Below are 14113 nucleotides of genomic sequence, written 5' to 3' on the forward strand. Positions count from 1 at the left end.
AATTTTAAATTCAATCATTAAATATGGAATTAAAAGTCTAATCGTGACCACAGAACTATTGTAGATGTCATAAAAGTCAGGCTGGTTCACTAATGTCCTTTAGGGAAGGCAATCTTCTATTCTTATCCAGTCTGGCCTACATGTGACTCCCAGACCCACAGAAATGTGGTTTACTCCTAACTGCCCCTCCGAAAAGGCCGAGTGTACAATTATATCAAGGGCAATTCAAGATGGGGCAACAAATACTGGCCTTGCCAGCAAAGCCCACATCCCATGAAAGATCAGCATGGATTAGTTCTATTTCTGTGTCTGAAAATAATGTGCAGTTCAAGGGCAGGGCCATGCCTGCTCCTGTCCCTCTGGAGGGAAGGGAGTGAGTTTTTGCATTGACTGGGCCACAGTTATTGCTCCGGATCCCCGATGTCTTACCTTCAATCCAGCGAGCAGGTTATTCAACATGGTTCCGTCAGGGCCAATGATGTGGCCAGGCTCTCCCCTGTCACCCTGCAAAGGAAGGACAAGACTTTATTACCACAGAGGATCTTTTGAACACGGAAGCTGGTAGGGTGCAAAGCGAGGACAAGTGAACCCTACCGTAGTTCAGGAAGGGTGGGGAAGGGGTGAGAGCAGAGGTGTGGGAAATGTAACAGATACAATCGAAGGCTCTGTCAACCACAGCGAGGAGGGAGAGATAATCCTCAATTGTGGAAAAAAGGCATCAGGAGCACTGGCATTGGTTTTCCCACTGAATCTCTTCTGTACATCCCGCTATCAGACATCTCTCCTTTAGTCCTGTCCTCACTTGTTTCTCCTTGCACTGCCTGTGTTCTTGTTTGAAGCCTGTTGCTCAGTCTCTCTTGTGCATTTGGGACAGTGCCCAGTTCTGATCGACCTGAAAGGCAAAGCCTCCGTCTTCCTCACTCCACAGATGCTGCCCCACCTGCTGAGTGTTTCCCCGTATTGTGCGGTTCTATCCCACATTGGGTGCTGTTAGAACCAGGATATTCCACCCAGTCCATCCAGAAAGAAACATATTCCTGAGGCCCCCAATCAACATTGTAGGAGAACATCATTACCTATCAATCCTACCCCACTCCTTGAAAGGTAATAACTCTCACTGGGCAATGTGGCTTTGGTGTCATTGAGGAGTTTACCAGAGAGTCACAGAGGGAATGGTCCCAAGTTTAGGATGTTGAATGGAGAGGACTGGTGAAGATGGGCTACACTGGACTAGATTCTCCAGATCCTCTTTCAAGTTTGTGTTAGGTGCAAACCATTAGAGATTGGGAACCAGACTCAACCCATCACTGCAAACCCACAACCTCCATTGTCTCAACAGATAAACGTGAAAGTGAAAATCGCTTATTGTCACAAGTAGGCTTCAAATGAAGTTACTGTGAAAAGCCCCTAGTTGCCACATTCCGGCGCCTGTTCGGGGAAGCTGGTAAGGGAATTGAACCGTGCTGCTGGTCTGCCTTGGTCTGCTTTCAAAGCCAGCTCTCTAGACCTATGCTAAACCAGCCCCTAGTTACAGGCGCATGGGAAGACCACCAGCTTCAGGTTCCCTCCAAGTCACTCAACATCCAAAATTGGAAATATATCGCCGTCCCTTCATCTCCACAGGGTCACAATTCTGGAACTCCCACTTCATAGGGCTTGGGAGCACCGTGAGCACACCAAATGCAGGGGGTCCCAAGAGGCGGCTGACCACCACCTTCCCAAGGGCAACTGGGGAAAGAGTCAATAAAGTTTGGTCTCACTCGAAGGCGAGAAGGAAAGGGAAAACAAACTCTCCAACTGGGCTCAGTTCAATAAGAAGACACAGTAAAGTCCTGCTGGCCCGCAGGTACCTCACAGTCAAGATTGCAGGGATCTATCTACAAACTCAGCACTGAGCAGGGAGCTGCACAAAACAGCCTCCTACGAAAGGGCTGAAAGAGTAAACAGAGATTGTTTCCGCATGGCAGGAGGGAGAATAAACAGACGATACGGATTGAAGTAGCAGAGGGGGAGGACGGGAGGTTTTTTTCCCTCACAGCGAGTTGTTCCGATCGGGAAGCACTGGCTGAGGTGATGGCAGAGGTAGATTTAAAAATAACTTTCCCAAAGCAATTGGACAATACCTGGAATCCATGGCAATAAATACCAGCAGTAGTTTATTGAAAGCTCTGGAATTTCCTCCCCGAACCTCGCCACCCTCTCATTCCTCTTTTGAAAATCTCCTTAAAACCTACATCTTCTGGCCTGGCCTTTGGCTGTCTCCCCTCACATCTCCTTTCAGCACCACATCTGTTTCCATTACGCTCCTGCAAAGCGCCTCATCCCTACATTAAGGGCGCTATACGAATGCGCGGTTTTATCGCTGGAGCGCCTACCTTTGGTCCTACTAATCCAGGGATACCTTGGAATCCTTGTTCACCTTTCAGTCCTATGGGACCCTGGAAGAATGGGGAGAATACAGTCAAAATGTTAAAATTAGGACCACAAGACTGAGGTATTGAACTACTGCGAGTGAGAATCGCTTCTTTGAGCTGCGTCCTCATTTGATTACTCATATCACACCCTTTGAAGAGGAGCAGTGATGAAAATAATGGTGTCACATCACCACTACATTACTCAATTAGATTTCAGCCGATAAATTGTCCAGCAGCAACCCTCTGGCCTCTGAGCTCGAAGGTTGAGAGTTCAAATTTCGCACCCCTCACTCCCAGAGACTTAAGCCACAAAATGCAAACCAATAATACACTGTGGTGCTGAGGGAGTGGCTGCACTGCCAGAGCTGCAAACCAATAATACACTGTGGTGCTGAGGGAGTGGCTGCACTGCCAGAGCTGCAAACCAATAATACACTGTGGTGCTGAGGGAGTGGCTGCACTGCCAGAGCTGTGGATTTCTGGATGGGATGTTAAGCTCCTGAAGGCCTGTCCTCTCAGATGGGTGTAAAGATCCCATGGCAATACTGTGAAGCAGCAGAGGGCAGCACTCCCTGCTCCTCTCAACCAACTTCGCAAAAAACCAACGTCGCAAAGAACACTGACCATGATCACATTGTTGCTTGTGGGATCTTACTGTGCACTCCCCAAATTACAACAGTGAGTGTATGTTTAAAAAACAATATTCCTCTCAACAAGGAGGGGAAAATTCACTCCAAGCTCATTCTCCCCTTCGCCTCCTACTGGTGGAGATGCAGAAGCGTCAAAGTGCAGGAAGAGGCCATTTGGCCCATCGTGAGCAGCAGGCCTGGAAGAAGGGCACCAATCTGCTCCATTGGCCGACCAATGACAATCAATTTGAATGCCTATTGGTGACTCCAGAATGCACTTAATTCAGCGTGGCTTTGGCCAATATTCCACTCCTGTACAGTGTGAATGTTGCAACAACACAGTCAAAAAAAAGGCAGGTGTCAACCTTCCCGCTCCTACCTCTAAGGGGGATTCAGGACAGGGTAGTTTCCAGAGGGTGAGTAGGAGAAGGGAGCGTCTCGGATATTTATAAGGAGCTTATGGGGTCAGAGGAGACCCAGACAGAGGAGCTGAAGCGTAAGTGGGAGGAGGAGCTGGGAGGAGAGATAGAGGATGGTCTCTGGGCAGACGCGTTGAGTAGAGTCAAAGTGTCCGCAACATGTGCCAGGCTCAGTCTGATACAATTTAAGGTTGTTCACCGGGCTCACATTACAGTGGCTCGGATGAGCAGATTCTTTGGGGTGGAAGACAGGTGTGCAAAATGGGCGGGAGGACGGCGAACCATGTCCACATGTTTTGGACATGTTCAAAACTTAGGGGATTTTGGCAGGGGTTTGCAGATGTCATGTCCACGGTGTTAAAAACAAGGGTGGCACTGATTCCAGAGGTGGCGATTTTCGGGGTATCGGAAGATTCAGGAATCCAGGAGGAGAAAGAGGCAGACGTTCTGGCCTTTGCTTCTCTGGTAGCCCGGAGACGGATACTATTAGCTTGGAGGAACTCAAAGCCCCGAAGTCGGAGACCTGGCTATCGGACATGGCTAGCTTTCTCTGTTTGGAGAAAATCAAGTTCTTCTTGAGAGGGTCTTCTCAAGAGGTGGCAACTGTTCGTCAACTTCTTCGCAGAAAATTATGGTTTCATGAATATTGGTCATTTTGTTGTTGTTACAATACCAAAAATACCTCAATAAAATGTTTATTAATAAAAAAGATGTAAACCATGCAGGGGCGGCATGGTGGCGCAGTGGTTGGCACTGTCTGAATGGAGTTTGCACATTGTCCTTGTGACTGCAGGGGTCTCACCCCCACAACCCAAAGATGTACATGGTAGGTGGATTGGCCACTAAATTGCCCCTTAATTGGGGGGAAAAAATTTTTAAACCATGTAACCCCTTAAACTGGATTAACGGGCATATTCTACGCAGCTTTTTATAAGAATTTGTTGTGGCATGTGGCTGGTGCTGGCTGGGCCAGCATTTATTGTCCCTTCCTGAGGGAATTTAAGCATTAACCACCATGCTGTGGATCTGGAGTCACATGAAGGCCAGGCAAGGCATATTTCTTTCCCCAAGGATATTAGTGAACCAGATGGGTTTTTCTAACAATCAAGGTCACCTGCGTCAGATGGCTTTTAATTCCAGATTTTTATTGAATTCAAGTATCACTGCCCGCTATGGTGGGATTCGAACCCAGGTCCCTGGTTCTCTGGATTAGAAACAATACCACTACGCCATTGCCTCCCCTATTGCTTGTCAAAACAATCTGGTAATCTCTGTCATTGTTCAGTTTGTGCCCAAGATTGGTGATGTGGAGAGATGAGAAAAAAATGGGATTGTTCAGAGAGATTAAAACGAGATTTCACAGGGGGTGTTCGAAATGACGGGGGACGCTCGAACACACAGGGAGAAACTGTTTCCCTTGGCAACTGGAGGGACACAGATTTAATTTGTAAATGAACCAAAGGGGGAGGTTATGAGAACAAGTTTTGTGCAGCGAGTTGAGGTGATGCAGAATTTCCTCAAAGGGAATGGGAAGCAGATTTAATAAGCCCTCGGAGCCCAAATAGTGCGTTTCAATGACCCAGCTGGGTCAGACCTGGTTCCTATCCCACGGTTTGCTGACGCACGGCCATTATGATTAGGGACAGTCACATTTAGGACTAGCAGCTTGTTTTTCTCACCAATATGCCTTTCAATCAGCACAACCATACTCAATAAAAACATGACAAGTCTTTTCTTACTGGCAATCCAGCTTGGCCAGGAACTCCCCTTGAACCCTGAAAGGGAGAAAGAAATGTGTTACATTATGAATCAAAATGCAAAAAAATGCAAAATGCTACAACTCTCTCAAGTCCCCTTCAACAGCAGCCCCCAAAAGTACAACCATCTAGAAGGACAAAGATAGCAGATACATGGGAACACCACCACCTGGAGGTTCCCCTCCAAGTCACTAACATCCCGACTTGGAAATATATCGGCCGTTCCTTCACAGTCGCTGGGGCAAAATCCTGGAACTCCCTCCCTAACAGCAGTGTGGGTGTTCCACCACATGGACCGCAATGGTTCAAGAAGGCAGCTGACCACCACCTTGTGAAGAGCAATTAGGGATGGGCAATATGAAAATGAAAATCGCTTATTTTCACGAGTAGGCTTCAAATGAAGTTACTGTGAAAAGCCCCTAGTCGCCACATTCCGGCGCCTGTTCGGGGAGGCTGGTATGGGAATTGAACTGTGCTGCTGGCCTGCCTTGGTCTGCTTTAAAAGCCAGCGATTTAGCCCAGTGAGCTAAACCAGCCCCTTAATGGTGGTCTAACCAGCAATGCCCACATCCCAAGAAGAAATGTGATAAAACAATACAAGTCCCCCTAAAACAGAGTTTGTACATTGGTGAGTGATTTTCTATAGATTTAACCACTGACGGTGAGTGTGAAACGTACTTGAGGAACCTGATTTTTGTTTTCTACAGCCTATCAATTTTGTACCGCCTCCTCGTAGGTTAAGGAATGTTACTTACCTCTGCACCAGGGACAAACGTCAAGCCATCGACCGCCTGAGGAAAGAGAAGAGTTAACAATTATATCACATTAAATATTAATTTCAATGTTAATTTGAATATAGTGAAAGGGTTTCCCTGTTTTGTGCTGACAAGGGACATCAATATGTACCTCAGGGGAGTGCCCAACTCACAGTTTTCCACTCTCACATAAAGCCGGCTCTTGACACCTCTCCGGGTTTGTGGGAATCTGGAGGTAGTGTCGTCCGCATTGTTTCCCTCATCCACTGAGTACAGAATGCGCCATTCCCCTGTCACCATGTGTATCTGAAGGCTTGGAAACCAGCACAGGGCTAAATTTCACCCTTCCCTCCCTTCTTCTTTCCCCCATCACCAGTGTCCCCTCCCCACTTCCCTCCACCCTCCCTGTCCCCCTTCCCATCCCCTCCTCTCCCTCCTCTTCTAATCCCTCTTCCTCCGCTCCCCTCCCAGTTCCCCTCTCCCCCTCCCCAACCCTTTCTTCCTCCCACCACCCTCGTCCTATCTCCCCACTCCCTTTCTCCTATCCCCCCCCCATCTCCTATCCACCTTTGCAGCCCTTTTCCCTGAGGTGGGACGTGTTGGAAATGCTCACCCACAAGCGGCAGGTATCCAATACCTTAAATGGCTATTTAGAGGGGCTGGCCAAGTTGTGGTGACATGGCTTGCTGCCCGAAGGTGTCCTGGTCGCAGACTGGGTAGCCAGCACTCCGGTTAGGCCCCGAGGCCTTCCCCCTCCACAATGGCTACCCGGCTACTGAAGGCAAATTTTGAAATTGAGGTTTAAGCTGGGGGAGAGCTCTTGAAGATGGAGCTGCCTCCTTTCACGATGCCTTACCCAAACTGCAGCTTTTTCCTTGCTGATTGATCACCTTATTAGCCCTCCAGCTTCGAGAGACTTGCCACCATCCTTTATTGGAAGGCGAGACTGTCCTCTGGTCACGAATTAGCTGATTCGGGGCAAATCAGCTGGAGGGCGACTGTGTGCTGAATTTTGTGGAGGTGACTGGGGGGGCCAGTATTCTCCACCCCCCAAGTTAACCCCTCTGAAATCAGTTCTGGATTCAGGCCACACTCAAATCAGGAATAGAGTGCAGGGTAGGCCATTTAGGACTGAGATAGGGAGAACTTTCTTCACTCAAGAGTGTGGTGAACATGTCGTCTTCTTTACCACAAGCGGCTGTGTAGGCCAAGCAAGAAAGTGGAGCTGAGACCACAAACAGAGCAGCCATGATCTAATCAGGTGGGAGAGCAGACCTGAAGGGCTGAACGGTCTACAATGCTTCTAAGTTCTATAGTACTAGGCCACCTCCTAATCTTCTATACTTAAGAAAGTCCAAGCCTCATCTCTGCAGCCTCCTAATTTAACCCTTTCAGTCCTAATGTCATTCTACATTGCGTTGCTCCAAGGAAACCATATACACTCTGAGGTACGGTGCTGGAACACAGCTTCTGATGCTTTCCAATCAAACCTTTACAGATCTGTAGCACAAATTCCAACCCTTTGCATTTCAACTTCAGGTTTTGCAAAGCGACTCTCGGGAAACCTCTTTGAGCGAATACAACTGAAGCAGCCTTGGGCTGGTCATAGATGTTTACAGCATGGAAACAGGCCCTTTGGCCCAGCTTGTTCATGCCGCCCAGTTTCTATCACTAAGCTAGTCCCACTATCCCGCATTTTTCCCATATTCTCTATACCCACCCTTCCCATGTAACTGTCTAACTGTTTCTTAATGGAAAAAATTGCACTCGCCTCTACCACTGCCTCTGGCAGCCCGTTCCAGATGCTCACCACCCTCTGTGTGAAGAAAGTTACCCTCTGGTCTCTTTTGTATCTCTCCCCTCTCACCCTAAACCTATGCTCTCTGGTTCTAGACTTCTCTACCATTGGGAAAAGGTGTTGACTATCTACCTTATCTACGCTCATTATTTTATAGACCTCTATAAGATCACACCTAAGCCTCCTATGCTCCAGGGAAAAAAGTTCCAGCCTATCCAGCCTCTCCTTATAACTCAGGCCATCAAGCCCTGGTAGCATCCTCGGAAGTCTCTTCTGGCCTCTTTCCAGTTTAACAATATCCTTCCTATAATAGGGTGACCAGAACTGAACACAATATTCCATGTGTGGTCTTACCAATGTTTTGTACAACTTCAACAAGACGTCCCAACTCCTGTATTCAATATTCTGACCAATAAAACCTACCATGCTGAATGCCTTCTTCACCACCCTGTCCACCTGCGACTCCACCTTCAAGGAGCTATGAACCTGTGCTCCTAGATCTCTTTGTTCTGTAACTCTCCCCCAACTCCCTACCATTAACAGAGTAGGTCCTGCCCTGATTTGATCTACCAAAATGCATCACCTCACATTTATCCAAATTAAACTCCATCTGCCATTCATCGGCCCACTGGCCCAATTGATCAAGATCCTGTTGCAATCTTATATAACCTTCTTCACTTTACACTATGCCACCAATCTGGGTGTCACTTGCAAACTTACTAACCATGCCTCCTACATTTTCATCCGAATCATTAATATATATAACAAATAACAGTGGACCCAGCACCAATCCCTGAGGCACACAGGAGGTCACAGGCCTCCAGTTTGAAAAACAACCCTCCACAACCACCCTTTGGCTTCGGTTGCCAAGCCAATTTTGTATCCCATTGGCTACCTCCCCCTGGATTCCGTGAGATTTAACCTTTTGCAACAACCTACCATGCGGTACTTTGTCAAAGACCTAGTCCATGTAGAAAATGTCAACTGCATTGCCCTCATCTTCTTTGTTACCCCTTCAAAAATCTCAATCAAATTTGAGAGACATTATTTTACCCTTACAAAGCCATGCTGACTTTCCTGAATTAGCCCTTGCCTGTCTAAATGCCTGTAGATCTTGGCCCTCAGAATACCTTCCAACAATTTACCCACTACAGAAGTAAGGCTCACTGATCTGTACTTCCCAGCCCATCTTAAACAAGGGCACAACATTTGCTACCCTCCAATCCTCAGGCACCTCTCCTGTGGCAGTCGATTCAAATATCTCAGCTAGAGGGGCTGGCAATTTCCTCCCTAGCCTCCCACAACATCCTGGGTTACATTCGGGGATTGATCTGTCTTGATGCACTTTAATACCTCCAGCACCTCCTTCTCTGTAATATGTACACTCCTCAAGACATCACTCTATTTCCCCAATTTCCCTAACATTCGTTCCTTTCTCAACAGTAAACACTGACAAGAAATATTCATTTAGGTCCTCTCCTATCTCTTGTGAATCGGCACATAGATGACCTTGCTTATCCTGAAGAGGCCCTACCTTCTCCCTAGTCACCCTTTTAGTCTCTGTAAAAGCTCTTTGGATTTTCCTTTGCCTTATCTGCCATGACAATCTCATGTCCCCTTTTTGCCCTCCTGATTTCTCTCTTAACTCTATTCTGACAAGCCCTATACTCTTCAAGGGATCCACTTGATCCCAGCTGCAAATGCATGTCATGGACTGGATTCTTCGCCCCGCCACATTTCAGTTTCACCCCGCCGGCGGGATAATCCATAACACCGGCTAGTCGATGGGGTTTCCCATTGTGGGGCAGCCTCGGGCCGTCGGGAAACCCCCGGGCTGCCGGCAAAACGGCGCATCCCGCCGGCGGAGAATCCAGCCCCATATGCCTCCTTCTTCCTTTTGTCCCGAGTCATCCAGGGTTCCCTTCTTCTACCAGCCTTACCCTTCACTCTAAGAGGAATGTGCTCACTCTGAACCCTAGTTAACACCTTTTTGAAAGATTCCCACTTATCAGCTGTCCGCTTGTCTGCAAATAGGCACCCCCAATGGATTGCCTAATACCCTCAGAATTGGCCTTGCCTCAATTTAGAATTTTAACTTTAGGGCGGGAATTATCATTCTCCATAGTTATCTTAAAACTAATGGAATTATGGTCACTGTTCCCAAAGTGATCCCTCACTAACATTTCTGTCACCTGCCCTTCCTTATTCCCCAAGACGAGGCCAGGTTTTGCCCCCTTTCTAGTCAGGCCATCCACAGATTGAATGAGGAATTCTTCCTGAATACACTCGAATCTCTCTCCATCCAAACACTTAGACCTATGGCTGTCCCAGTTAATGTTGGGAAAGTTAAAGTCCCCAATTATTACCACCCTATTTTTCTGGCAGCTATCTGTAATCTCTTTACATATTTGCTCCTCAATATCCCGCTGACCATTTGGGGGCCTATAGTACAGTCCTATCAATGTGATCTCACTCTTATTTTTCAGTTCCACCCATATATAGACTCAAGTGGGCGAAACCTTGGATATATCCTCTCACTGTACTGCCGTGATACTGTTCCGAATCAAAATCACAACTCCCCCTCCTCCCCTATCTTCTGTTCTATCTTTCCTATAGCATCTGTATCCCGGAACATTGAGTTACCAGTCCTGCCCCTCCTTTAGCCATGTTTCAGTAATAGCTATAATATCCTAGTCCCATGTACCTATCCATGCCCTGAGTTCATCTGCCTTGCCCGTTAGGCCTCTTGCATTGATGATAACAGAAAGGGAAGCGCTTACACTGCCTGCACCGTAGGTGAATCCAGGCGGGCCAGGTGGACCTGGCAATCCAACAGCATCTCGACCTGGCTCACCCTGAAAAAAGAAAGCAGCCAGAAACACAATTCAGAATTCATCACTTCTTTGCTCAACCGATAGAGACAATGAGCAACTCTTCACAAAATAATCAGGAGACAGCACCAAGAGAGAAGAATATTCCTTCTCGCCGGTATGGCTTTGGGTTGACATGATGAGGGACTAAAGCAGGGAATGCTCCACCCTCCTCCAATCCTGGCAGCCAGCCAAAGGTGCGCAAATTGGGGTCAACCAACATGACCAAAATAAAGGCCTGGACGGTGATGATGTCCAACGACTAAATGCCGTTCTGTCTGGTTATCCTGGGCGAAACACGTTGGTTTGCCAAGCCTTCAGGATTGTCTCGGACTCTCCAGAAATTAAAGGTTTATCACTTGGGCACTATTGCAAGCGAACCCCAAGAGAAAGCCTGTACGGGCAGGAATGCATTTTTTAGATTTTTCTTTGAATGTTTTCTTTATTAGCTTCCTAGAAATAGCTGTTTTGATTGGGTGAGGTGTAAGTGATGGGAGGTCCAGAGATGGATCCAACCAGAGCTGCCTCTCTAACAAACACTCACATCCAGGATTGGCGCTCTCCAACCCAACTGGCCAAATGGTCACAAGACCCTCCAAGAACTCACCCCTTAAAAGTGCAGGCCACCACCGCAACACCCCATTGTGTGCACTCAAAATGGCAATAGAGCTCCCTCTTATGATAGGAAAGGGTATAGCAGGATTATCTGCTTATCTTTTGGCCTTTAACTCTCTGGAAACACTTTACTTTCAGCCAGGTGGGAAGAGAAGCTCCTGCAGCCCTGAATGGGAAGATCGCGGGTTCAAACCCCACTCCGGAGATGCTAGCAGAAAATCCAGGGCGGTGCTCCGCGGGGCAGTACTGAGGGAGTGCCGCACTGCCAGAGGTGCCGCCTGCCAGGTGTAATGTTAAACTGAAACCCCACAGCTGGGCTACTTCGAAGGAGGGCAGAGGAAGTTCCCTCACTGTGGGACAAAGTTTAATGCCTCAACCAACATTACTAAAACAAGCTATCTGGTTGTTACCACATGGCTATCTGTGGGATCTTGCTGTGCTCAAACCGGCTGCCGCATTCCCTAGATTGCAACAGTGGCTGCATTTCAAAAACAGAACTCCATTGGCTGTGAAGCACTTTGGAGAGTCCTGGGGTTGTGAAGGGCGCTACATGAAGTTGGATCTTTCTTTAAATGTTTAAATCCCTCAACGCAATGCAGTCATCATTCCTTTCCGCTGCCTTCACTGTGAAGAACATTCAAATATCCTTACCTGCAGGCCCTGATCTCCCTGGGAACCCTTTGGACCCTAAGATAGAACAAAAACAAAGGGTTAGAATAGATTAAGAGTTCCATCTGTAGCTCTGGAAGACAGACCGGTGGCTCTGGTGTCAACCATTGATCAGCAGGGAGTTCCCTGAATCAGAAGCTGTATGAATTCAAATCCGTCACCAGAGACTGGAACACATCATCTCGGCTCTAACTCCCCGTCCAGTGCTGGAGCAGTGCTGCACCGTCGGAGGTCTTTTGGATGAGACGTTTAACCGTTTGCCCTCTCAGGTATAATGTGAAAGACCCCACAGCATTGTTTTGGAGACGGGCAGGGAGAACACCCCTGTGTCCTGACCAACATTTACCCCTCAGCCAACATCCTTTGAACAGATTATTGGGTTATTATCGCAATCCTGTTTGAGAGAGCTTTCTGGGCACAAATTGGCTGCTGTGTTTCCTCTGAATGTGATGTGAGAAAAACTTTTTCACACAGCGAGTGGTTCAAAAGAGCATTAAATGATTATGTGAATAGAAATAATGTGCAGGAGTACGGGGAAAAGGCAGGGGATGGTGCTACGTCATGATGCTGGTTTGGAGAGGCGGTGCACACACGATGGGCTGAATGGTCTTGTGCTGCATCATAACAATTCAGTGATTAAAACAGTGACTACACTTGAACAGTCCTTGGTTGTAAAACGCTTTGCAATGTCCTGAGGTTGTGAAAGGCGCTACAGAAATGCAAATCTTTCCACCTTTTCATTGACTATTCCTCAATCTGTGCTGTTGGCCGTTCCACCCTTGTCGTTTAACCAAAAGGACTTTTAAAAGGAAAGCTCATTGAATCCAAGGCCAAGGTCCAACGATTAGGATTACTAAATAGTTCCCAACCACCGCCAAAGGCTTTAAACCCCAATCATCAGACTGAACACTATAGGTCTTCCCATCAGATATATCTCCCATTGATCACTGAGCAGTGGTTTGCAATTTTTCCTCTGGCGTCTCAAAATATCTTAAAAATGCTATTGAGACCTGTTGTTCCAATGTCACAGCTCACCTCTAGCCTTATGCATTACAATGACATCAAGGAAAATGGGGATAATGGGGAAAATGGAGTAGAGGTACATGACTGGCCATGATCTGTTTGAATGGCAGAGCAGACTCGAGAGGCTGAATAGCCAGATCCTGCTCCTATGTTCCTAATTCCATGTACTTAGCCACCTTCTCCCCATCAATCGGTGGGGCGGGGAGGTCATTCATGGTAGAGAAAAAGCTCCTCATGCATCAGAGCGCGTAACTCGTACTCAGACTGGGCCAGATGCAACGGCACCACTTCACGCCGCAGAGCACACAGAGCGCCATCAATGTTGAGGAGGGACGGTAAGGCCTTGGAGAGGGTGCAGAGTGCAATCGACACAATAGCACCAACGATGAGGGACTTCAGTTGATTGCGGAGGGACTGGAGAAGCTGGGGGTGTTGACCTTAGAGCAGTGAATGTTAAAGGGAGGTTTAATCAATGTCTTCATCTCTGCCTTAAATGGGTGATCCCTTAATTTAAACTGTGACCAGTAGTTCCAGCCTTTCCCAAAAGGGGAACAATCCTTTCAGCCTCCACCCAAGCAAGTCCCCTTAGAATCTCACATGTTTCAATAAAATCACTTGTCATTCTTCTAAACTCCAAAGGATACAGGCACAGCCTGTCCAACCTCTTTTCATAAGATAATGCCCCAATCCCAGGTATCAATCAAATGAACTCTCTCTAAACTACCTCTAATGCATTCATATCCTTTCTTAAATAAGGGGTGCAAAGCTGTACACAGTACACCAAATGTGGTCTCATCAATACCCTATACAACCATAGCAAAACACCCCTACTTTTACATTCCATTCCCCTTGCAATAGACATTCCAGTCGAACATACGTCCATATGAACTTACAAATTTGGAGCACTGTGGGGAAAGAACAGCACCATGGAACTAATTAGATAGCTCCTTCAAAGAGCTAGCACAGGGCACGATGGACTAAATGGCCTCCATTTGTGTTGTTAGTTTCTATGTTTGAAAAATAAGATTTATTGGAGGATGTGGTTTCTCGTAGGCTCAGTGGTGTCACGCCAGTTCAGGAACGCACAGGTTAGTCACCTGCGTCTTGGCCAATCACTTTCTCTAGCGGCTATAAATCCAATGATATTTCTTATGATTTACTGGG

At 47.3% G+C, this 14113-nt stretch overlaps 1 protein-coding gene across 1 annotated transcript in view; it reads right to left on the reverse strand.

The window, feature by feature from the left end:
* LOC119962280 (collagen alpha-1(XVIII) chain-like) overlaps positions 1–14113 on the reverse strand; it is a 126211-nt gene that overhangs the window by 48544 nt on the left and 63554 nt on the right. Inside the window, exons 17-22 of the mRNA XM_038790268.1 lie at positions 11909–11944; positions 10553–10627; positions 5975–6010; positions 5202–5237; positions 2376–2438; positions 430–504 (exon numbers count right to left, since the gene is read on the reverse strand). Of these exons, the coding sequence (XP_038646196.1) occupies positions 430–504; positions 2376–2438; positions 5202–5237; positions 5975–6010; positions 10553–10627; positions 11909–11944 (321 nt within the window). The remainder of the gene's footprint in view (positions 1–429; positions 505–2375; positions 2439–5201; positions 5238–5974; positions 6011–10552; positions 10628–11908; positions 11945–14113) is intronic.

The sequence above is a fragment of the Scyliorhinus canicula genome, chromosome 2 (assembly GCF_902713615.1).
Source record: "Scyliorhinus canicula chromosome 2, sScyCan1.1, whole genome shotgun sequence".
NCBI classification, from domain to species: Eukaryota; Metazoa; Chordata; class Chondrichthyes; order Carcharhiniformes; family Scyliorhinidae; genus Scyliorhinus; species Scyliorhinus canicula.